The following is a 24,880-nucleotide window of genomic DNA, read 5'->3' as shown; positions in this document are numbered from 1 at the left end:
CACCATGAGCAGAATGTTGAGACTGAGGTCCTGTACGTGGAGACTTGGTGTTGTCCTGTATTCACAGGATCATTCTCCCTGTGTTGGTGTAGTGTTGATCAAAAAAAAAAAAAAAGTTACAAAAATTAGTCTAAAGCACTTCTGCGGTTAAGTTTAGTTGCATTTTACTTGGCTTATTAAAATAAAAGCTTGAATGTGTAGCCTTAGTCAAGTCAAGTCAAGTCAATTTGATATAGTACCAATTCACAACAAAGTTATCTCAAGGTACTTTATAAAAACAAAAGGTGTAGATCTCACAACAGTATTTAGGTGGGAAAAACAGTGGAGGTGTAAAAGATGATAAAGATCAAAATGGCTAAACGCTATGGCTGCGTGCCTGACTGAGATATGAGCTTTGACATGGTCTCAATTTGCGAGAGGAGCAGCCAGGTTTCAAGGGAGTTTCTTCCTCTTTGTTTGAATTTTGAGTAAAGAATAATTTTCCATGAAATCGTTAGGGTTTTGTGTAGTTTCTTCTCATTTTACCTTTAAAACTATGTTTTTCTATAGCTAACAGTCACTAAACGTGAAATACACCTCCATCAGTTCCTTGAATATAATTATGTGAATAATGCTGACACTGTGGCCACGTGAGACATGTGGTCTTGAAATCTGTAGGCTATATTTCTACTAGGATATAGGTCTGGGAATTGTTTTATCAAAAAATTTGATTTGTGTCTGAAGAGTGCTCTGTTGGTTATGATGAGTATAGGATACACTCAGAGAGCTTTTTCACAGTATTTAGAAGTGCTGTGCTCCTTGATTCTTAAAAGTGCTGATCTCTGATTATTTAGATGTGCCTGAATAAAGTCAAAGTGTAATCCGTTTCAACATGTAAGTTCTGATATTGCTACAGACCTGGAAAAGGGGAACTGCTTACTGCTGATAAGAACACACACATAGCCGCTCAACACACAAGTATTGATACATAGAAATCAAAGGAAATTAATGTAACTAATACAACTAATAAACTGATATAACTGAACACACATATTCTTGACACCTAATCAGTAAGAAACTAGGTAAGTGATAGAGAGTCAGAAGTCTTAACTACTGTGAACATGTAGTTCCTCCTGTATTTGAGAGAAGTGTTATTAAGAGGTCAACAGGTAGTGAAACTAGACAGCTGTTGAGACAGATAACAGGAAGATTCAGCAGAGAGGTCCTTTGATGACACAACCAATGGAGAAAGAGTTTGTGTACTTTTCACCTACACACCTCAACACCCAGGGTGGTAGAAAAAGGGAAAGCAAACAACAATTGGTGTCAGACTTTGTGCGCTGACACGGTAGCGAAGTTTGATCCAGTATACTGTAAGCAATTCTCCTTTTGGTAGGCTACTATTCTCTGTTCACTCTGATATATCTATCTGTTTACCATTGATTTGAATGTGTTATTGGGTTGAATACTTTTTGATAATCTAAACATGTTGTAACAGCTAACTGGTATTACAAATAAATTGAGTTAAGATTCAGTGTCTCGGGACCACGAGATGGTTGGTCAGAGACAACAGTTAGAGGAGACTGGGGACAGTTGCAACACTTTTTACATTTTTCTCAGTTACTCAGAGACTATTTGGACTAGGCTCACCAAACTTTTATAGATTGTCAGCTAATTAGTCATACCATTAAAGATGGTTACATATGACACATCAATCACAATATTCATTTGAATGGAAGAATCCAGACGTTGCAACTGACCCCAAATGTGAGGACAGTTGCAACATGGATAAGGGACGGTTGCAACATATTAAACTTCACTAATTAACTTTTTTTTTTTTAAGTATATTTTTTTGGCTTTTTTGCCTTTATTCAATACACAGTGAGATAGACAGGAAAGGGGGAGGCAGAGAGAGGGGGAATGACACGCAGGAAAGGTCCGCCCGACGCGGGATCCGAACCGGGGACGCCTGTGTTGAGGACCGTAACCTCTACATGGGGCGGCCGCCTTAACCACTGCGCCACGCACCGCCCCCACTAATTAACTTTGATTTTTGTCTCAATAAGCATAGTATTCCTAAAATATGCATTGTCTTACAATAATACTATAGTATTATTTAGTTGTTTAGTAATGTTCATCAGGGAACAGTTGGAGTTTTGTTTTGCGTAGAGCATAGACCTTGAGTCAATGTGCAGAGGTTAACAGTGGTAATAAAACTCAATAGCTCAGTGTGAGACAAGAAGAATGGAAAAATTTGCAATACAAATAACTTTTATAAACATGCACTCTACTTTTGGATGATTTATTCACTGTATGATATCAAATAAATGTACTTTTCTCCAATTTTTATAGGAAAATATGTGTGGCTACTTCTGTCCCATAGAATAAGATACAACTAGGCTATAGATACAAATTGCATATTTCATTATAGGAAGTTATCTGGGGAATTATTTTGAAATCTTTAGCATTAGTCTCTCATGGTTTAAAATAATTGGCTGTTCTGTTCATCATGAAATTGTGCCTGTTTTAAGATAAAAATGTTCCATTTTATACATTTGCATTTGCATAGTGCTTCCATATTCAAATGGCAGTTGTTGCAACCGTCCCCACCCTGTCAGCCATGACAAAACATAATGTACTAGCTAGACTGACACATGCTAACCATGTCATTTGATAGTCAACAAAACAGTGATTCAAACTAGGTACTGTATGTTTGGATTCATTCATACAAAAGATCAGGACAGTATGACAAAAATACAGCTCAAGAAAAAAGCTACTTTCATACCCTGAAAACAACTTTGTCTCAGTACAAGCAGGAGCAGATGCTGAATATGTCTTCTATATTCTTGGTGGGTAGAGGGTCTCACTGTGAATATGCAGTGTGAGTGTCATCACTCTAGCATGTTTCTGATTGGAGAAATAAGGCTTGTTGCAACCATCCCTTGTTGCAACTGTCCCCAGTCTCCCCTACTACTCAGGAATGTGAGTTGTAGTTTATGACTCTGTTATCTAGAGGGAGAGGGGGAGGCTGTGTGTGTTTATGTGGGACAGAAAGTTCAGTATTCACACCTAAATTATAAATACAACCCTTTTCCTGTTTTACTTTTAAGTAACAAAATATCAATACACAAAGTATATTATTATTATTATTATTATTGCTACAAAATGGAGATTTAAATGTTTTCTCCAATTTGTTGTCCAGTTGTTGATCCTGTGGAGCTGAACTCATGGTCTGGTTGTACATCTCTCTGACATGTTAAAAGCTGGTGTGTTTGTGAGAGGAGGGCTCTTTTGTCTCTGTTTCCTATCAGTTTGATAGTTTGATGGTGGCACTGGCAAGAGTGAGAAAGTGTCCACGTTTGATCCACATCTCTGCATGTCCTTACAATAAATGTCTCTAAGGTTCTGTGGCTGCTGCCAGAATGTCTGCTATACATTTATATTTCATTGAACATCTAGAAACATCTGATAAATGATGTTCAGTTTAGAAGAATGAAATGATAATGCACAATAGCCTTTTTTTAGGACATGCAATAAATCATAATAGCTAACTTTGAACTATTGACACTCTAATGTAAATAACTTGCCAAAGGAACACATGCACTTAATATCGCTGAGTCATCATAGTCAAACATTTTCTATCTGTTTTGATAACATGTTTTTTACTGTCTCATTTTCCCCACAGAGCTACTTAACCAAACAGTCTCAACTTGTAAGTTTCGTTTCTCCGGACCGGGCGGCTGTGTGGGTGCACGCGCTTTAAACCTCCGTGCCCGGCCTCGGTGTCAGCTGTTCGCTCGCGATCATGAGAGGCAGCGAGACACCGCCCATGTGGACTGCCCAGAAATATAAAAGCGATTAGCTCTCTTCGGGATTTCCCCTGCTTCGCACCGAGGGCGTTGTACTGATGAGCGATATATTTACGTCTTCAGGTCTTCAGCCGTTTGATGCGATTATAGTCTATTAATTTCTTTTTTTTTTTCTCTTTTAATTCTTTTTTTAATCATGGTTAATCAGAGGGTAGGCCTAATGTCGTTTGGCCAAATCGGACTCGACTTCTACGAGTTTTTGAAGGAGACTAATAGAGAGTCCATCACTGACAAACTTGAACTGAGAGACATTTACAACACTGAGTTCAGGAGAAGGTGAGCAGCTCACTCTTCAGCAGCTACATGGTTAATCTGCAGATGAATGGACGTTTGATACAATGTTTGTGAAGTTCAATGTTTTGGTCTCTAATTTCAGGACTCCAGGGACCAAGGACCCGTGCTTTGGTTCAGTCCTCTATGGCCTGAACGTGACTGGCAAAACGACAACAAAACGAGGAGACACCATTCGCTTTAACCACACGGTATGCACTTTTCTATTTCTACAGTATACTTTAATAAGGGGAAAGCTGAATACAGGTATGGTGATGATAACAAAAGTCTGCAGCTTCTCTGATAAGGAGGAGTCATTGTTTTTCAGACAATAGAGATGGCACTTATTCTGTCTCTAAACACACCTTAAGAAGATATTAATAGTTAACACCAACATGTCCTGACAGGTGACATTATATATGTACAAGTCACCTCTAACTAATAAATAGGTGACTGCTTTTAATCTTGTGGTTAATCACACAACAGTCGCCTGTGAATGGCATCTACAGTATGGCATCAGCCTGGCACCCAAACCATGACACATCATAGTCGCAGATGAGTACAAAAAAATGCACCATGTTAGTCAGATTTTCCATTAACCACATCTACAGACTTTGTAATGAGATAATGCAGAGTTAGTTTCAAATACAGTACATGGCTTTCCCCTAGATTTTTTTTTTCTCAGTTGAGCTGCGTATTTGGTTTTTGATTGTAGGACACCTCAGAGCAGTAGCAGGTTTTTTAAAGCTGTTTTCCACTGCTGATAAAGTATATAAAATATCTTTGGTATTTTCATGCTCATTGTTTCAAGTTGAATTACTTGTTGTGAATTATATTACAATAATTATTCATTCAGGCTGAATGAAGAACTGACATTTTTTACTTTTATAATTATGACCAGTTTAATTGCTTTAAGCCAAAGGTCAAAGTCTGTTACACATGTGACCTCCATAAATGGGGGTGGGCAAACTTTTTGGCTCAGTGGTCACAGATGGATGGAGAGTGTTTGTGTGAACCAATATAAAAAAAGCCATGACCTAAAAGTAAAAGGAAACTTACATCCAAATTACATTAAATTTCAGTTGAAACAGTGTTGCAGTTTGTTACTTTGTACTGTATTTAAAAACAAGACAATATATCATAAAATAAAAAATAAACAGAATTTTTGTTTTGTAAGCCCTTACAAAAAATCTAATTGTGAGTGTTTGCAAAGTTTCACATTTATTTGTTTGTTTCACAGTTGTTGTCAGTTTCACAGAGAGAGACAGTCTGATCTTGTGGCTCGTGTGGATACTTGTACTGAAGTTAATGTCTGAGTAGTTTTTCCACTGGCTCTTATCTGATCAGTGCAATTCTGATTAAAAAGTGATGCGAAAAATTTCTGGAGATCCAGAAGCAGAAGCATTATTGAAACTTGGCGAAGAAGTGAGATGAGCAGTGCAAGTTGTGTATTGCCTCCTACCTCTGGATCTTATTTAATCCCATACAGTCATGCAAAACCTACTACATGTACTGTATATTTTCGTGCAGTACTTTCCCAAGGGAAGACTATTTCTCTGTCACGAAGGGCGTTTGTGTTATGACTGTTTACTCCCTCGACTGGAATCAGGCTCAGTTTGTGATATCTTAACAGCCTTGGTTGTGATGACAACAGCCACTGGGGCCAGTTCGACTCTGTGTCTTCACAGCTGTCCTTGAGAATAACAATTAAATTTTGCTTTTAGGCCCTCCTTGCAAATGACCAATGGAAAAGCTAGAAAATTCTACCTGAAAACCTAATGAAAGAAAATAAGCAGTAGGGGATACCGGCGATGGTTGTAACATTTTTGACACTTCTGTCTGTATCTTGGAGCTCTTTTAAGCCAGTATGTTCAAAATGTGATACATGTAACTAGTTAGATGTCCCTGCTATTAAATGGCGTAGCTGGTAACTCTGCAACACAAACAGAAAATGCATGGTTTAGTCTCAAACCCAATGAATGGAATGTTACTATTCAACCCAAACTTTATGTTTTTATAACCAGACTTTTTTGTAACACAAAATTTAATTCTCATCTGTATATTACAAATATAAATATATACTGTAAATAATATACAGATAAAAAGATACATACAGCTTTTTTTAAAATAAAACCCATACTGTGTGCACTTTCATTTTGTAACGCAAGTAACAGGGGCTCTTTCCTTTTTGCTGATGATTAATAAAAGTTAAGTTTTCAGTGACTACTTGGCATTAGGGTTGTCACGATACCAGAATTTCAGTAGTCGATACCAATACCTGTGAATTTGCATGATTCTCGATAGTTGGCATTAACAGCGTGATTTCCATCCCCTGTCCAGAGTGTCATCACTCTTAAAGGTGTACAGAAATGGCCGTTTGTCCTGTTTGTCGCGCCAAGTTGTCACGAGCTGCAACACGAGTTTACCCGAGTAAGGAAAACGAATCTGATTGGTCGTTATCGAGCGGGCGGGATATTCAAAGCTTGGGGCGAGCCCGAGCTCCGTGTGTGTGTGCGTGTGTCAGACGTTTGAATGACGGATTACGGATCCAATATCAGTGGCTGGTGAATCGTGTACAGGCTGACGTATAATCCGTGCGCCTGCATTGTCCAATGCGAAAAAAAAAACTACACTAAAATACACACTTTCATCCCAGATTTACTCAAAAATAGAATTTTGCACAAAGTTTGGCCTACATTGTCTGATAGATGAGTTATTACACTAATTTTATGACCCAGAGTGGGCTTAAATTAAATTTTCTTTTCTGTACACCTTTAAGAAAAGGATGAACCATGTCATCAACTTTTATACATACAGTAAATCTGACAACATAAAAGAGGTTTCAGATTGACTGGTTTAAACCGTCATTTATAGTGTGAGTGCTAGGGAGATTTATATATCATCTAGGTTAAAGCATCAGTGAGCCCAAGATGTCTTATGATGAAGATGTTTATTAAGGCCATAGTAAAATACATGTTTGTTGTGCGTGATGTCACCTTACTTCTGCCCGTTAATTTTTTAATTTTATTTTACCTTTATTTTTACCAGGCAGATTGCTTGAGATAAAAAAAATCTCTTTTCCAAGCAAGGCCTGGCCAAAAAAGCAGCAACTAGATAAAGCAGTGTACAGTATATGTGTCCACACATTCACAGAGTTTTAACCATCCCATATTTACTCATATCTATGTTTCAGAGGGATGTGTAGGTATTGGTTCATTGCACATACCAAAGGAAAACGTGATTTACACTCACACAAGGCGCCAGCCTGACACACAGTGACCTGTGTTACTGATCATTCAAGGTCTCTCACGATAGAGGCCTCATTTTTCTACATGGGAGTATCTCTCTGTCAGTGTTTCTCTCCTTGAGGGTATCAAGGCATCTGGCCCAAGGTCTCAGGTTGAATCTGATGGGAGAAGCAACAAGGGAAGGTTAACAATCATATTTCTTAAGACATAATTTTGCACACCGCTACAGGTCACACTTTGTGTATTGGAAAAGTTCTGCAGTTAATAGAATAAAACACGGCAGCTTTTGGTTGTTGCTGAATGTTTTATGAGATTCATTGTTTTAACAACAAACAGCAGTGTGTCATTCTGAAAACAGCAGTTGGGACGTAGGCCGCATTCAACAGGATCTGGGTGGTGTCATTTTTACAGAAACCAAACCTGAGGTCTGACAGACACAGACAAACCTTTTGCATATTATCATGTCTATATGGGTTTACAAGGTCATTAAAAACAAATTAATGGGTGCAGATTAAACAGGTGAACAGACCCTGATGTCTGATACTGCCAATAAAAACATATGGTAAGGAATTTTTCATCACAGGATAAAATTGAAAGGCAATGATCCTGTGCACAGGTCAGAGAGCAATACCAGGACCAGTGGCACACACCCAGGAGACGTCCACCACAGGCCGAGCAGAATGGAGCAGCCAGCCCAGGGCCAGAGCAGAACTTCAGCTCCCCAGATGACGCAGACACAGGAGTTCGAGGCCGGAGGAAATTGGCCAGTCTTCTGATGGACAAACTGAAGACACACAGGTAAATGGATCAAATAATTAGATTACTCTTTAGATTATCATCAAATATATCAAACAATTATTTTTAGGCAACTCGATCAAAGAAAATATCTGTTTTGGACAGTGTCATAGAAATTAATTGTCCGTGTGTAAAGTAGCTGAATCACTGTTAAATCAAAGAGGTGTTGAACCTTTGATGTTAGAGATAATTCAGACTGTCTAGCACTGATGGTTAGGAGATTTGTAGTGTCAGTAACATGTCTGACATATTTGATGGAGAATGTTTTTTTGTTTTTTTTCAGTGCAATCTGTTATTCAGAGAGAAAGATAAAATAACTAAGAACCATCTTCCTCCCTCATGACCTTAAGGATGGTTATTCAGATTCTATGCTGTATTTGATACTGTGTGTGGAGTCTGTTCCCTGGTATCAGGATATTCATTTTTTTTTCATAAATCAAACATTAAATAAAAGTTATTTGAAAAGTGACACTCAACAAACAAATGCCCTCTTTGGTCTGATTTACTTAGACGGTGTGACTAAAGCAGACAGAACAGGAAATCCTGCAGGGTTGTGAGAATAAACTGCAGGAGCCAGCATAGCTTGCATATTCACAGTAACAGTCTATAAAGTGAATTATACAGCTTGTTATTACTTAACTGCCTTTGCTACAGCTCTCCTTCACTGTCGCCAGAATGATCTTCAGAGTCACATAACGTCCTCTTGTCTGTAATAAATAGTATTCTCTATTCTTGCACCCACAGGGCTATGTTAATTTCTGACAAAAGGGGCATCAGCATCACCGCTGATGCCCCTCAGTTTGAAAATGGGAAACTTTCCCTGTGTGTGGAGAATACCGGTACATATGAGGTATTTATGTTTTGAAATTACAGTGTAATTTGTTGGTTATTGTACAAATTTGCAACTTCACTGCTTAGATCTGTTTTTTGTTTTTTAAACAGTGCACAATAAATCTGAGTGTGAAAAATACTGGAACAGAGCCTGTGTATTTCACCTACTACACCCCACTGCACTGGCTCAAACACTTAACTCTGACGGATGAACACAAAGTGACCAAAACCAACCCCCTGACACTCCAACCAGGTAACACAAAAGTCACAAACAAATTTTATTTCAGTTCATCGTTTTCTCAGCTGAGAGAGAATTATGGTTACAATAAAGCACAAATAATTGTCTCCATAAAATATTATTGTCTCTCATTGTTATCTTCTGATCTCAGGGGACAGCTATGAAATCAAGGTTTACTTCCGCTGCAGTCTCGTTGGTTTCTATCCAGCCACATTGGCCTTTGAATTCAAACCGGACCTGCAGCCCTCCTCTGATGCTTTCCACATTGTGCGCTTCATTGAGGTTCAGTGTATAACTTCCTTGGGACTGGAACTGGCACCTGTAGCACCCTACAAACCCCGGCCCCTCCCTGCCTGGACACCTGAAGCTAACTGTCCAATTGTGGATGGGCAGCGACCTGATGGGTATCACCATTCACTCAGTGCACTGTTAAATATACAGCAAATATACAAATTGAAATGCTGCATGTCTCATGTGTTGCTTCAAAGTGATGTGTTCTACTTTTTGCATGTTTTACCAGGTTGTCAATGATGCTCCTGCAGCGTAAGGTTCCACTAAAACGGTATCCAGTACCCAAAAGTATGAACCAGCTCATAAAGCAGCTGAAGCAGCCAACTTACTCCTCTGATGAAAGGTAAATTCAGTTCACATTTTTATGTCAGCTCCAGTAACTGTTTTATCTTTGAAATAGGAAATATGGTCAATTAAGGCATATTGTTAATTATCTGACAAACGATTCTAATATAAATCAGAAATATACTGACTGACATACAACATGTAAACAAAATTTCCCTGAGACATGGCATGGAACACACATACACATTGGAGATATAATCAAGCTTGTCATCTACTGTATACACATCACCATGCAATTTGTTTCTTTTACTTTGCTCTGTTTATAAGGAACTTGCTGGAAAGTCCTTTGAGCTGGGAGAACTACACTGAGAAGTTTCATCTGCTGCTGTATCTGGAGGAGTTTCAGATGGTGGTGGACATCAAGAGATACAACATGGAAGACACTGTCATGACACAAGACCAGTACAAGAAACTTCTTGTTCTGGAGGTAAATCTTAGCCTTGTAAACCAGCCGCTCCCGGAAATGCAATTCATTTCATTTCTGAGGGAGAGTCTGGCCTCATCCCTGTTGTAAGCGTTTGGCCTGAAACCCTCAGAAGGCCGAGCCAATCAGCGTCGCCGCTGTGATTGGCACAGCACGTTGGCCAATCAGGGACTGACTGGTGCAAAGCCCCGTCACTACACCAACTTGCTGATTGGCTGAATGGGATTGTCTGTCAACGCTACTACTCCCGCCCAGCTCCCACCCACCCCAAACGCTTACAGGGGGAATGAGGCCAAACTCTCCCGAGAAATGAAATGAAATGCATTTCCACGAGAGGCTGGTTTACGAGGCTAGGTAAATCTATCATCCACTCATTCACTCCCCTTGATAATCAGTCTGCCCTTTACTCATTCACCTGAAATTCTCAATTTGAGGTTCACTGCTTCAATTTATGTTGTTGTTTTGAACTGCAAAAATTCAGTTTGAAAATTTATACCAGAACTACAAGTTTAACTGATTCTGGTCTCTTTTAAACTACTTCCAGGAGCCATTTTTACATTGCCAGTACAAAGTCTTTATGAAGTGTAATCATACATTCTTGTGACCTTATTCTGATTGTCTATGATGAAAAAAAGACATTTATATAAAAAATTATTTAGATGAGACACAATACTCATCCATCCATCCAGCTGTTGTCTATACTGTTTATTAGTGCAGGGTCACAGAGGCCAGAGCCAATCCCAGCTGACACAGAGCGAGGATGGGGTACACTGCAGACCAAAACAATTCACATTAAACCCAAAAACTTCTTGCTGAGAGACGGCAATACAGTACTATAACCACTTCACCCAATCTCTTGTTCTTATTCACCTGCCAGGTACCCGGAGTGTCTGAGAACCGCCCGTCTGTGCTGCGAGGAGATGTGCTACTGGCGTATCCCACAGGAGAACCAGGGAAGAAGTACCGCGGTTATGTCCACAGTGTGGAGCTGGACAGCGTCAAACTTGGCTTCAGTTCAGAGTAAGATCAAGACAATACAGTGATGAATAAGAATTAGAACATATTAAAAAAACAGGTGATGGGATTCAAACATTTTGTCTTTGAATTACTTTGCAGATTGTTGGATCGCTTTTTGCCCAATATGAAGTTCAGCATTGAATTCACTATCCACGACCTGATTCTGCGTCTTCAGCACAGAGCAGCAGAAATGGCTGTTGACTGCGGACTGGGGAAGGTGTTGTTCCCTGCTGCAACCCATCCCCCTCCTCAAACTGAACTTCCCAAACTCAAGTTAGTCATTTTTAATCTATCTAGGTCTTGAGAGAGTTTGTCACTGAACCCTCCACTCTGTGTGTTTTAGCTCTTCCAATTTCTAATTTAATAAGTTCCCATATTTGGATGCTCACATGTGTTTACTAGTGAGCCTTTGATCACATGGTTAGGGCAAATGCACATGCAGTTAGGCTTGGGGATGCATGTATAGTGACGACCCCACATAGGCTCCTTCCGGTTTTCCAGCTGGTTAAGTTCAACAGTCTTTTTCAGATCTACAGTCTTTTGTGATATTTTCATGATAAACAATTGCAACATATCTTAACTGAACAGCTTTAACTCCTCCATTTCTTCCTTTACCCACTTTCCAAACTTACATATGCATGCTTATACTTGCTTATGTGTGTTTAGTTCACTGACATATTAAGTCTGACTTACAAAGATTGGCTGGGTAGCAACTAGAAATGTAATCATTTTCAATCATTTTCACTTAAGGTGATGTAACAAGGCCTACATATATTGTCCCTGACTCCCTGACAAATATACTGAATATATAGATAAAATGAATTTACTCTAGAAGTCATAGAATCTGTTTATTATGATCCAGCTGTGTGCATCCAAGTGTCATACTACATAAGAACGACAAGGACCAAGGAGCTCTCCAATCCTCAGGGACAAAGTGGATCAGGGTTATTTTTTTATGTTGATCAAATAGTACAAACCCCAAAAAAGGCATAAGGCATCTTGTATTCATGCCACAAATCTCTGAGCAGTTCCTATCAAAGGTATACGTACAGTACTACACATGGGAATTAGTAAACTACATTCTAATTAATTCTAAGTGATATTTTATTCACAATATATTGATTGGTTTAAGGAATACAAGAAAGGAAATGAGGCCTGTGAGGGGTTATATTGTTATTGTTTTCAATAAGTTGTTCCTATTTATGATAGACTATGAATTCTGTTATCTGTTCTCCATTTCATAAATGTCCAATGTAATCTCCATTTGAGCTCTTCTGTGTATCTGTGTATTATCTGGTTACAATCTGTCTCTCTTGGGTTTCATGTTGACAGGCTGTTTGACAAGCAGTTGGAGAGAAACTTGGAGCAGTATGAAGCAGTGCAGCACATTGTAGCTGGCTCATCCAAACCTGCTCCTTACCTGGTGTTTGGTCCTCCTGGAACAGGTACAGACAGTACCAGCATCCTCTGTCTTTTCAAAGTTGTTAACAAAAATGTATTGCTCTTGATTTCATGGTGGTTCTTTGTCTGTTCAGGCAAAACTGTGACTCTGGTTGAGGCCATCAAACAGATAGAGAAGACGCAGGCCTCCTGCAACATCCTGGCCTGTGCTCCCTCCAACAACGCTGCTGATCTGCTCTGCAAGAAGATCCTGGAACACGTGGATCACCGTAAAGTGTACCGCATGTACGCCAAATCCATGGACCCAAAGAGTGTTCCTGAAGAGCTAAAGGTGCGCTGTTTACTCCACGTCACTGTGATTGATTAATGCTTTATTCATGCTTTTTTCAAATGTTTCAGAAGAAACGCTTTTATTCTCACACACTCATTCACTTGGTCACAGTTTGCTGTTAGACAGAAGTCACATATAATTAGAACCACTCACTCACTTTCTTGCTGCTTCACTTTCTGGTGTGTGGTGGCAAAAAATGTTACTTCCTGTTACTTTCTCGAGCTTTAATAAACATTCATGAATGGAGTCACACAAACACAACTGAACAGCAGCACAGTCAGTGAGTGAGTGGCCTGAAGATGTTTCTCAGGGCTGCGCTCTTATAGTTCCAAAACACATGCCAAATAGACAAAATGCGATACTCTCTCATGGGATTGTCTCCAGCCCGAGTCTTCACCTCCTTAACCTTCACCCCATGTCACTGTAGCTCACAGCTCTGTCTCCACAGGGGTCAAATGAGCAGCACATATCATTAGAAGAAACGAAAAGCATCCACATATGTTGTCTACATATGTTCTCTCAGTTCACAGAGAGGTTTCTTACACAACCTTAAAGGCTGTACATCAGAAATAGTCATACAGTCTTTGGTTACACAGTCTCGCATAGGCACACATGAGTTATATCAAAATTTCCCATTACAGGTGGTTTACATGTTTTATACTGAGGTTGTGACATTGTGTGACTTTCACAGGAATGCTCCAACGTGGAAGGAGAGTGTTATGTTTTTCCTGCAAAAGAGGAGCTGATGAAGTATAAGGTCATGGTCACCACCCTGTTAACAGCTGGAAGGTAGAGATTGACTTAGATTGCAGTTCACTCATTAACACTTAAAGGGATAGTTCAACATTTTGGCAAATTGGCCCATTGCCATAATCGCTATAGTCATAGCAGTAGGTTCATTACCTTTAATTGTAGGTGTAAGCTATTTTCAGTACGGCGGAGCGCAGCAGCTGGCTGCTCAGAGCTACGCTATGGAGGCTAACGGAATTTCTTGGTTTCCCTCATTAAACTCATCAAATTCAAAATCCCAAAACTCCACAGCGCTTTTGTAGACAAGTTGTGAGCTGCACAACCACCACGCTATGAGATAATGACGGAACAATACGAAACGGAGCCGTTTTCGAGGTAAATTCATACAAAACCGCTGATGCGCGTTGCGTTCAGGGACAGTTTTTCAGCAAGCAGTCTCCGTATTTACCCTGTATTTACCTCGAAAACGGCTCCGTTTCGTATCGTTCCGTCATTATCTCATAGCGTGGTGGTTGTGCAGGTCACAACTTGTCTACAAAAGCGCTGTGGAGTTTTGGGATGTTGAATTTGATGAGTTTAATGAGGGAAACCAAGAAATTCCGTTAGCCTCCATAGCGTAGTTCTGAGCAGCCAGCTGCTGCGCTCCGCCGTACTGAAAATAGCTTACACCTACAATTAAAGGTAATGAACCTACTGCTATGACTATAGCGATTATGGCAATGGGCCAATTTGCCAAAATGTTGAACTATCCCTTTAAGAAGTAGCACATCATTGTTGCACATTCAAGTAATTACATCACATTTTTCTTCATCTCTAATCAAAATACTAACAGTCATCCCCCACACATGAAGTAAGTTTGTTACCATGCTCTACGTGTCTGATCTCTGCAGGCTGGTCACAGGAGGCATTCCTACAGGACATTACACTCACATGTTTGTGGACGAGGCAGGACACGCTGTGGAGACTGAATGTATAATCCCACTGGCAGGTAAAGAGAACAATGAGCACTGTGTCGTTCTGCCACCATGCTGGTGAGAGCTCTGGCAGGAGAATTTCATTTCATCTGGCACAAATATCCACATGGACTCAATGATGGAATGATTACAATCTGGTGGCCAAAGATCAAAGAAGTACATTGTCCCTTCACAAAACATGCTTATTGATTGTGCTGGGAGCTCAGCGTGCTGCACCATATCAAAAAGACAGCAAATATTTGACAACACTTCTGCTGCAAACACTCCCAACACAACCAAATACAAATTCGGGCGGTAGAGTGGGTTGCCCACTAACCAGAATATTGTCCGTTCGATTCCCGGCTCTTCCTGTCCGCATGTTGAAGTGTTCTTGGCTTGGGCAATGAATGTTTGTGTGAATGGATGAATGTGACCAACGGTGTAAAGCGCTTAATGTGGTTCTACAGACTCGAAAAGTGCTATATAAGTGCAAGTCCATTTACCATTTACAAACATGTTGCAAATACGCACAACACAATGGAAGTGTCCAGGGGCCACAAAACAGTAAAGATTATGATGATGGACACACTTGTTGCTCAGTGCTGTGTGACTGATGTTGTGAGCATTAAACACAAAGTTACATGGATGTATTATAATACAAAAATTATAATAATATAGTGTAATAAACACATCAGCCAGTTTCATCACTTTTTTGACTCCACTGGTGACACTTCATTTATATTGATTTTTTTTAATATACATATGTAACCAAATTGCATTTTAATTGTAAAACTGAATGAATTCAACTCAATTTAGAGAAAGGTATTTGTCCGTTAGGCTGTCATTTTAGTCTGTAGTTGCACTGCTCTTGTTTTATTGTTTGTTTTTGTTCTCTGCTACAAAGGGCTCCTCCACCCAGAGACTGGTCAGGTCGTTTTAGCTGGAGACCCCAAGCAGCTTGGACCCATTCTCAGATCCCCTTTTGCTCTGAAGAATGGCTTGGGTAAGTACAGAGACACTCAGACAGGTTATTTAATTTGGATAAAAGAGGATTTGTTATAGTTCCTTTTAACACCTGTTCAATATGTTTTCTTAAACTGCTCTGCTTTCTGCAGGAGTCTCCCTCCTGGAGCGTTTGATGAATAATTGCTCTCTGTATGAGAAAGACGAAGGCGTGTTCAACAATCGCTTTGTCACCAAACTTCTGCGCAACTACAGGTCTGCTTGACAGAAAATGTGCATTTGATTTTCTAGAATACCTCCTCTAATCTATTTTCATATCTGCTGCTCATTTTCAGGTCCCATCCTGCCATTCTGAAGATTCCCAACGAGCTCTTCTATGATGGAGAACTGCAGTGTTGTGCAAATGAAATGTTGCGCAACTCCTACTGCAGATGGGAACATCTCAAACGGATGGTAATGATTGACAACAAACTGCACAGTGCATGTTTTTAACAGAAACTGATTTTTTTTTTATATATCATTGTAAACTGAATATCTGAGTTTTCAGCTATTAGTTGGACATAAACTTGAATTAATTTGAGGATGATACATTAAGTTCTGAGAAACTGAAAGGCATTTTATCCCTTTTTACATGTAAGAAAATAAGACTCATTGAATTTACTTGTACCTTTCTAAGATTCAGTCAAAATTTGATTGACCTTCTTCAAAGGATAATACATTTAACATCTTGAGTCATTTAACGATTTTATCTGGTGACTCTTATCTGGTAACATGGGAATACAAAATTTACGTTTTTAAGACTGTGAATGTGTTCACTATTAATTAAACTGATAAGTCTATCTTAATTGCATTTCTTCACTGAGGATGCCAAGAGAGAAAGAAGAAAATAGTTTTGTTAGAATAGTCAAGTCTTCACCACCTTCATTTAGTTTAGTTTTAGTTTTTTAATTGGGACAAAGCATATTAATAAACATTTATACTTTATGTAAATATACCAGATTCTAGCCATAAGCTAATTTCCATCCGTAGTCCCTCGGCAGGTTGATGATTGTCTAACATAAAATACACAGATTACAAAATCACAAGAAGAAAAGGAAACAGATTATAAAGTCACAGGAAGTCACAGGAAGTCACAGGAGCAGACAGATGTGCATACATCAATCAATAACCATAATATTCATGCCACGCTTTAATAATACACTACCCATGGTACTATTGTTCATGATTGCATAATTGTGTGGACCTGAGCCATACCTTTAAATGGCCCTTGAAGGCTGCAAAGCTTGAGCATTCCCTTATGGAGGGGGGTAAGCTGTTTAATTCTTTATGTAGGATCCCCATTAGCCGACGCACAAACGACAGTTTTTTAGTCTTCCTGGGGTCCTCTTCAAAAAGTTCAAGTTATAAATTATAACAATACACAGATCCAGTTACAATACATACATTGATTCAGTTACAATAGAAAGCTGTTCATATCGTGTTTCCCTTGAATGATGAATGAAACATTTTGACTAAAAGAGATTTCATACTTACCCCGCCTTAAAACAGCACAGAATTCAAAATAGTCAAAATACAACAAAAGAATGCAAAAACATTTCTCTAAAAATATTTCTCATGTATCATTTAGGGATTCCCACTGATCTTCCATGGAGTCACTGGCATTGATGAGCGTGAAGCCAACAGTCCTTCATTCTTCAACATAGCAGAGGTGGAGGTGCTGATGGACTATGTGAGGAAACTGCTGCAAGGACAGGGCAAGAAGGGCCACGGTACAATCTCACCCAGAGACATAGGCATCATCGCCCCCTACAGGAAGCAGGTGTGAATGAATTCATGGAAACACGTTGCAGTCTGTCTTTTATCACACTTAAGTGGAAATGGAAATCACATGTAGATTAAAAACTTGAAATCTTGTTTTCTGGGTGTCCCACAGGTGCTGAAAATCAAAAAAGCCCTGGAAAAGATCGGGAAAGAGAACGACTTCAAATTCATGGACATGAAGGAACTTAAGGTAACAAAGTATTTCATGCTAAAACATCTAAAATACACAGTGGGAGCTGTGTCCTAATGTTACGTACATGTCTGTGGCAGGTTGGTTCGGTGGAGGAGTTCCAAGGTCAGGAGAGATTAGTCATCCTGGTATCTACGGTTCGCAGCAACCCCAAACACGCAGAGACAGACAGAAAGTTCACTCTGGGCTTTGTCAAGAATGAGAAGGTATCTGCTGCAAAGAATGCACACTCTGTGTGGGTACATGCCAGACATTATCCTGATCCACTCTTTGCTTCTCCAGAGATTCAATGTGGCTGTGACTCGAGCCAAAGCCCTGCTGATTGTTGTAGGAAACCCCAGAGTGCTGAACACAGATGATACCTGGAAGCAGTATGTGTCGCAATGTCACTTCTTCTGTCTCCTGTCCCACCATACATAATGTTAAAATGTTGTCTGGTAAATGCCTGGTAACTGTCATGGTTCCCTCCTCCTCTGCAGCTTCATCAATTACTGCAGCGATGAAGGAGGCTACACTGGATTTGTTCGTGCAGAGGAAGATGAAGACGTGGTGGAGAGACTCTCTGCTCTCTGCATTGGGATTAAGGCTCAAGGTGACACACATATCTTTATTTTCATAAATATCCTCAAGAGGAACATTTTGATTGATGTTAAAATTGTCCATCTTTCTCTCTGACTCCTCTCATTAGTGGAGACTGCTGAGAGCATGGTTCAGCAGATCACGGACCCTGAGTGGAGGAGCGACCGGTGAACAAAAGGAGAGCCCAAACTCCCAAACCTACAAAAGACCTGCAAAACATTTCTACATTGCATTCAAGCACAATTCTCCAGGAAGGCCTCAGTTTAACATTTTGACTTAAAGGGGACCTGTCCTAGTCATTCAGTATATCTTAAAATCAGGCCTCGTATTCACAAAGCATCCTCGGCTAAAAGTAGCTCCTAACTTGCTGATTGCTCATCAGAGAGGCTTCATCAGTTCATGACTTGCATGAACTGATGAAGCCTCTTGGATGAGAGGTGAAACGTCTTCCTAGACAAATAACCAAGTCCAGTTGCATTCGATTTAAATTTTCTTGAGATAACTATGACCTGGACAAATGAGAATATTCACAGGCTTAACTCAGTCAAAAGGGAATAATTATCATCTTCCATGTTAACATTTCATCTCTCATATTACAAGTTATACTTTTCAGCTATAGTGTCAGCCTTTTCAGCATTGCTTCACATGCATTTTCTTCAGGAAATGCTCTTTCTAGTTCTGTTGTTCTTTATTATTTGTTGCTAGTTAGGTTTAGGTAGGTAGTCTGTTCAAATGTTTTTGTTTTTTTCATTTCGACCCATTCATCGACCCAAACCTCATCATAGAGGTACATTTTGGATAATGTCCTACTTTTATAAACAATCCATCGTCTCATATTATTTTTATTGAGATGTATATGACATTTATAATTGTTTATTTCTGTTCATCTTTTATTGTAGTTTTTACAGTGGGATGTTGAGTCTTCCTCCATCAACCAGTCGCTGTGGTTTTCAATTTCCCACAGTAGGATTTGATCTCAGCTTTGTGTCCTGGAGAAAATGTTAACTTTCTGTGATGTAGGATTACTCTCAGTGGTAAAATAAGATACTTTTTGAATATGGGCCAAGGTTATTGCACTTTTAATGTTTACTGTAGAAACTTGAGCAGGGACCATGAAGTACAGGGAGGTGATGGATGTTTAGAGCAGTATGTCTCTGACTACTTCAGAGGGCTACGCTAGCACCACTTTCCCTTGAAAACGCTGCATCAAGCTAGCCTGATGCATCAGCCGCTTATTTCATTACATTTCATATAGCGTCTGAACCTGAGCCATAGGGATTCGTTTGCTTCCGGGAGGCGGTTGCTTACATTTGCTTCAACTAATCGCTGCTGCTTGGTGGTCACGTACGTGCTATACACCGGTTAAGCTCATAGGTTAATCTTGAGCGCTTGAGTTCAACGTCATCGCCTTCACTTACCCGTCTGTTCGCTGAGCGGACGGAGCAAACCGAAACGCATTGCTAGTGTCCTGACTACATTGTTGAGGCAAATGAAATTTGCCGGAACCAGTAGGCGGCGCTAGCCTGGCTAGCATCAAGCTGCTATTACCAAAAAAGGATTATCTATCTGTCTCAGGTTTGTTATTTAATTGGTAGTTGTAAAGTAGACTTTTCTCAATCACTGCTCTTTTATAGTTATGTAGTTTTACAATGATTTGTCGATTCACTGAAACAGCTGCAGAAAAGGGTCAGTCCACATACAGTGCATTCCAGCTCCTTTGATGTTTTCACATATTGCATATATAAACGATAAAATGGGAAAAAAAAAAAAGAAATCATTAATCTCCTCTCAATACCCAATAATGACAACATGAAAACTGATTGTTGTTGTTGTTGTTGTTGCAAGCATATTACAAAGGAAAAAAATGAAATATCACATTGACATAAGTATTCACAACTTTTACTATGATACAGTTGAGCTCAGGTGATTCTTGTTTCTCTAGATCATCTTTAATATGTTTCTACATATTGCAATGTTTTTACTATGGACGGTGAGATATGAAATAAATATGTATTTTGAACCACAATAACAAGTGCAGCCTTTTTATTAATTTTGAATATCCTAAGGCATCATGGGGGCTAGGAATAAGGTGGATAGACCAGAGGGTATGCGTTTACGTCACGTTGCCCTCGGCAACACCCCGTTCGATCGGACTGAGTGGCAAAACAAGCGTCCCTCAACGTGCTGGCGGATAGCGGTGGACTCATAAACTGAATAAAATATCTTATATCAAAACAAATTGATGTCAAAAGGAATCGACAACCAGCTCCCCAAAACCGTCTGCTCCACGGACACTGACAGTCCTGTAACACCGTGGTAGGCTACCTGCAGAGTGACTGACAGGCTCACTCTCACGCTGTGCAGAGGGACGAGATTACAGCTGTGTCTGTCGTCCTGACTGACTCCCGACGCTTAAACACGAGCTGCTTTTATTCTGAAAAAAACTGACCAGTCAAACTGTAGGATGTGTTACAGTTAGAGGACTAATTTATCTTCTAAACATCATAACTATGACACCTGAAACGGTAAACACAGCTGATCGATCGAAAAAAAATTACCGCTCCAGTGAATTTACTTTCCGTCAAGTGAGACGTAGCTATCCTCAAGATTTTTAGCAGCTCTGTTATGCATGCTTTACATGCTGGAAAAGCTAGACATGTCAGACTTGTATGGGCTCGGAGAAAATCACTTCGTTACTGCGTCGTTTTTAAACTTTGGCGGCTCTGCCACTCGTCTTTTTGCCACTCAGTGGACGTTCCACAGCGACTTCCGGTCATGTGCATACCCTCTATTCACAATACACACGAACTGAAATTGTCTCCTCAGAGGTTCAATGTGGCAGTGACCCGAGCCCAAGCTCTACTGATCGTGGTGGGAGACCCGAGGGCCCTGAAAACTGACCATATCTGGAACAAGTAAGGCTATAAATGCTTATCAGTCTAACAGTCTTTCAGTTGAGATGAATGTGTTGTACAAATTCAAAGTTAACTCCCAACACTGACCTCTTTTTTTTTTATTTTTTTTTTAGGTTTATTTATTACTGCTTCAAAAATGGCGCTTATTGTGGCATTACAGTCTCTGAGGAGGAGAAAAATTCACTGGTCACTAGACACTCAAAGCGCTTCAGGTAATAAGTCACAAACACACAGCACACTGTCACTGCATGTGGTTGCTCTTGGCTGGAAAGTGCCTTGTAGACTCAATCAATCAATCAATCAATCAATCAATTTGTTTATTTCGGGCATGTCAATTTAAATCATCATCATCACACTTCATCATCAAATAATACAATACATGGCCGAAAGGGAAAAGCGGGAGAAGCAAAAGCTTATCTAGTCCCGCCCCCATTACCCACAGACTGTCTGTACAGAGTGTTTTTCTTCCTGCAAATCAATCAGACTGAAGGGTATTTTCTCTTTCTTCCTCTTCCATACTACGCTCTACAGGGAAAAGTGACAGTAGCTGCAGAAGCCTACAGACCAGTTCTCTGATCATGAGCCATAATAAACCAGTAAAAAAATAAATCTGGATGACAAACTGATCACTAAGTGTGCATATGACTCATCAATTGTAGCCTGAACACCTCAATTTATGAATAAAATGATAGGAAGTCACCAGGACAATTATTGAATTATTTTTTATTGATTCATCTTATTAAACGCATACTAGAAGCCAAGACTGCTTATTGGATCCCCAGTCTCTGCTTAAGAAGAGAGATAGGATGTTATGGCTATTTACAATACGACCATACAATAGTGATTACATATATCAGTGAGTGAGACTTTATGATTAAATATTGTTGTATCAACACCATGAGCAGAATGTTGAGACTGAGGTCCTGTACGTGGAGACTTGGTGTTGTCCTGCATTCATAGGATCAGGTGCTCAAGGAAAGCACTTCTGCGGTTAAGTTTAGTTGCATTTTACTTGGCTTATTAAAATAAAAGCTTGAATGTGTAGCCTTAGTCAAGTCAAGTCAAGTCAAGTCAAGTCAAGTCAAGTCAATTTGATATAGTACCAATTCACAACAAAGTTATCTCAAGGTACTTTATAAAAACAAAAGGTGTAGATCTCACAACAGTATTTAGGTGGGAAAAACAGTGGAGGTGTAAAAGATGATAAAGATCAAAATGGCTAAACGCTGGCTGAGTGCCTGACTGAGATATGAGCTTTGACATGGTCTCAATTTGCGAGAGGAGCAGCCAGGTTTCAAGGGAGTTTCTTCCTCTTTGTTTGAATTTTGAGTAAAGAATAATTTTCCATGGAAGCGTTAGGGTTTTGTGTAGTTTCTTCTCATTTTACCTTTAAAACTATGTTTTTCTATAGCCAACAGTCACTAAACGTGAAATACACCTCCATCAGTTCCTTGAATATAATTATGTGAATAATGCTGACACTGTGGCCACGTGAGACATGTGGTCTTGAAATCTGTAGGCTATATTTCTACTAGGATATAGGTCTGGGAATTGTTTTATCAAAAAATGTGTGCTCTGTTGGTTATGATGAGTATAGGATACACTCAGAGAGCTTTTTCACAGTATTTAGAAGTGCTGTGCTCCTTGATTCTTAAAAGTGCTGATCTCTGATTATTTAGATGTGCCTGAATAAAGTCAAAGTGTAATCCATTTCAACATGTAAGTTCTGATATTGCTACAGACCTGGAAAAGGGGAACTGCTTACTGCTGATAAGAACACACACATAGCCGCTCAACACACAAGTATTGATACATAGAAATCAAAGGAAATTAATGTAACTAATACAACTAATAAACTGATATAACTGAACACACATATTCTTGACACCTAATCAGTAAGAAACTAGGTAAGTGATAGAGAGTCAGAAGTCTTAACTACTGTGAACATGTAGTTCCTCCTGTATTTGAGAGAAGTGTTATTAAGAGGTCAACAGGTAGTGAAACTAGACAGCTGTTGAGACAGATAACAGGAAGATTCAGCAGAGAGGTCCTTTGATGACACAACCAATGGAGAAAGAGTTTGTGTACTTTTCACCTACACACCTCAACACCCAGGGTGGTAGAAAAAGGGAAAGCTAACAACAATTGGTGTCAGACTTTGTGCGCTGACACTGGTTGCTGATCGACGGTCAGGGTAGCGAAGTTTGATCCAGTATACTGTAAGCAATTCTCCTTTTGGTAGGCTACTATTCTCTGTTCACTCTGATATATCTATCTGTTTACCATTGATTTGAATGTGTTATTGGGTTGAATACTTTTTGATAATCTAAACATGTTGTAACAGCTAACTGGTATTACAAATAAATTGAGTTAAGATTCAGTGTCTCGGGACCACGAGATGGTTGGTCAGACACAACAGTTAGAGGAGACTGGGGACAGTTGCAACACTTTTTACATTTTTCTCAGTTACTCAGAGACTATTTGGACTAGGCTCACCAAACTTTTATAGATTGTCAGCTAATTAGTCATACCATTAAAGATGGTTACATATGACACATCAATCACAATATTCATTTGAATGGAAGAATCCAGACGTTGCAACTGACCACAAATGTGAGGACAGTTGCAACATGGATAAGGGACGGTTGCAACATATTAAACATACATTAAATTTCACTAATTAACTTTTGATTTTTGTCTCAATAAGCATAGTATTCCTAAAATATGCATTGTCTTACAATAATACTATAGTATTATTTAGTTATTTAGTAATGTTCATCAGAGAACAGTTGGAGTTTTGTTTTGCGTAGAGCATAGACCTTGAGTCAATGTGCAGAGGTTAACAGTGGTAATAAAACTCAATAGCTCAGTGTGAGACAAGAAGAATGGAACTATTTGCAATACAAAACACTTTTATAAACATGTACTCTACTTTTGGATGATTTATTCACTGTATGATATCAAATAAATGTACTTTTCTCCAATTTTCATAGGAAAATATGTGTGGCTACTTCTGTCCCATAGAACAAGATACAACTAGGCTATAGATACAAATTGCATATTTCATTATAGGAAGTTACAGTATCTGGGGAATTATTTTGAAATCTTTAGCATTAGTCTCTCATGGTTTAATATAATTGGCTGTTCTGTTCATCATGAAATTGTGCCTGTTTTAAGATAAAAATGTTCCATTTTATACATTTGCATTTGCATAGTGCTTCCATATTTAAATGGCAGTTGCAACCGTCCCCACCCTGTCAGCCATGACAAAACATAATGTACTAGCTAGACACAATGACACTGACACATGCTAACCATGTCATTTGATAGTCAACAAAACGGTGATTCAAACTAGGTACTGTATGTTTGGATTCATTCATACAAAAGATCAGGACAGTATGACAAAAATACAGCTCAAGAAAAAAGCTACTACCCTGAAAACAACTTTGTCTCAGTACAAGCAGGAGCAGATGCTGAATATGTCTTCTATTCTTGGTGGGTAGAGGGTCTAACTGTGAATGTGCAGTGTGAGTGTCACCGCTCTAGCATGTTTCTGATTGGAGAAATAAGGCTTGTTGCAACCGTCCCTTGTTGCAACTGTCCCCAGTCTCCCCTACTACTCAGGAATGTGGGTTGTAGATTATGACTCTGTTATCTAGAGGGAGAGGGG

General features: G+C 39.4%; 1 protein-coding gene across 1 annotated transcript; it reads left to right on the top strand.

Annotated features, from left to right (window-relative positions):
- Positions 1 to 3,866: 3,866 nt before the first annotated feature.
- LOC146984701 (putative RNA helicase mov-10-B.2) lies at positions 3,867 to 18,992 on the top strand. Its single transcript, XM_085782051.1, has 23 exons — positions 3,867 to 4,124; positions 4,225 to 4,330; positions 7,983 to 8,164; positions 8,906 to 9,011; positions 9,104 to 9,245; positions 9,382 to 9,634; positions 9,751 to 9,864; positions 10,134 to 10,293; positions 11,168 to 11,310; positions 11,407 to 11,580; positions 12,640 to 12,752; positions 12,843 to 13,039; positions 13,731 to 13,828; positions 14,680 to 14,777; positions 15,647 to 15,745; positions 15,858 to 15,960; positions 16,041 to 16,158; positions 17,333 to 17,524; positions 17,639 to 17,716; positions 17,797 to 17,922; positions 17,999 to 18,087; positions 18,196 to 18,308; positions 18,405 to 18,992. Exons 1-23 carry the CDS (start codon positions 3,985 to 3,987, stop codon positions 18,464 to 18,466), a joined length of 3,006 nt encoding a protein of 1,001 aa, XP_085638177.1. The 5' UTR covers positions 3,867 to 3,984; the 3' UTR covers positions 18,467 to 18,992.
- Positions 18,993 to 24,880: the final 5,888 nt, after the last annotated feature.

Source organism: Trachurus japonicus, chromosome 7 (assembly GCF_045865225.1).
Source record: "Trachurus japonicus isolate A0001 chromosome 7, Traja_1.0".
NCBI classification, from domain to species: Eukaryota; Metazoa; Chordata; class Actinopteri; order Carangiformes; family Carangidae; genus Trachurus; species Trachurus japonicus.
This window is presented reverse-complemented; position numbering and strand designations above follow the sequence as displayed.

Bases quoted from the DNA above. Each gene is read 5' to 3' on its own strand.
- LOC146984701 (XM_085782051.1), top strand. From the start codon at position 3,985: ATGGTTAATCAGAGGGTAGGCCTAATGTCGTTTGGCCAAATCGGACTC. The intron at 4,125-4,224 runs GTGAGCAGCTCA...CTCTAATTTCAG, and splicing joins AACACTGAGTTCAGGAGAAG to GACTCCAGGGACCAAGGACC. The intron at 9,246-9,381 runs GTAACACAAAAG...TTCTGATCTCAG, and splicing joins CCCCCTGACACTCCAACCAG to GGGACAGCTATGAAATCAAG.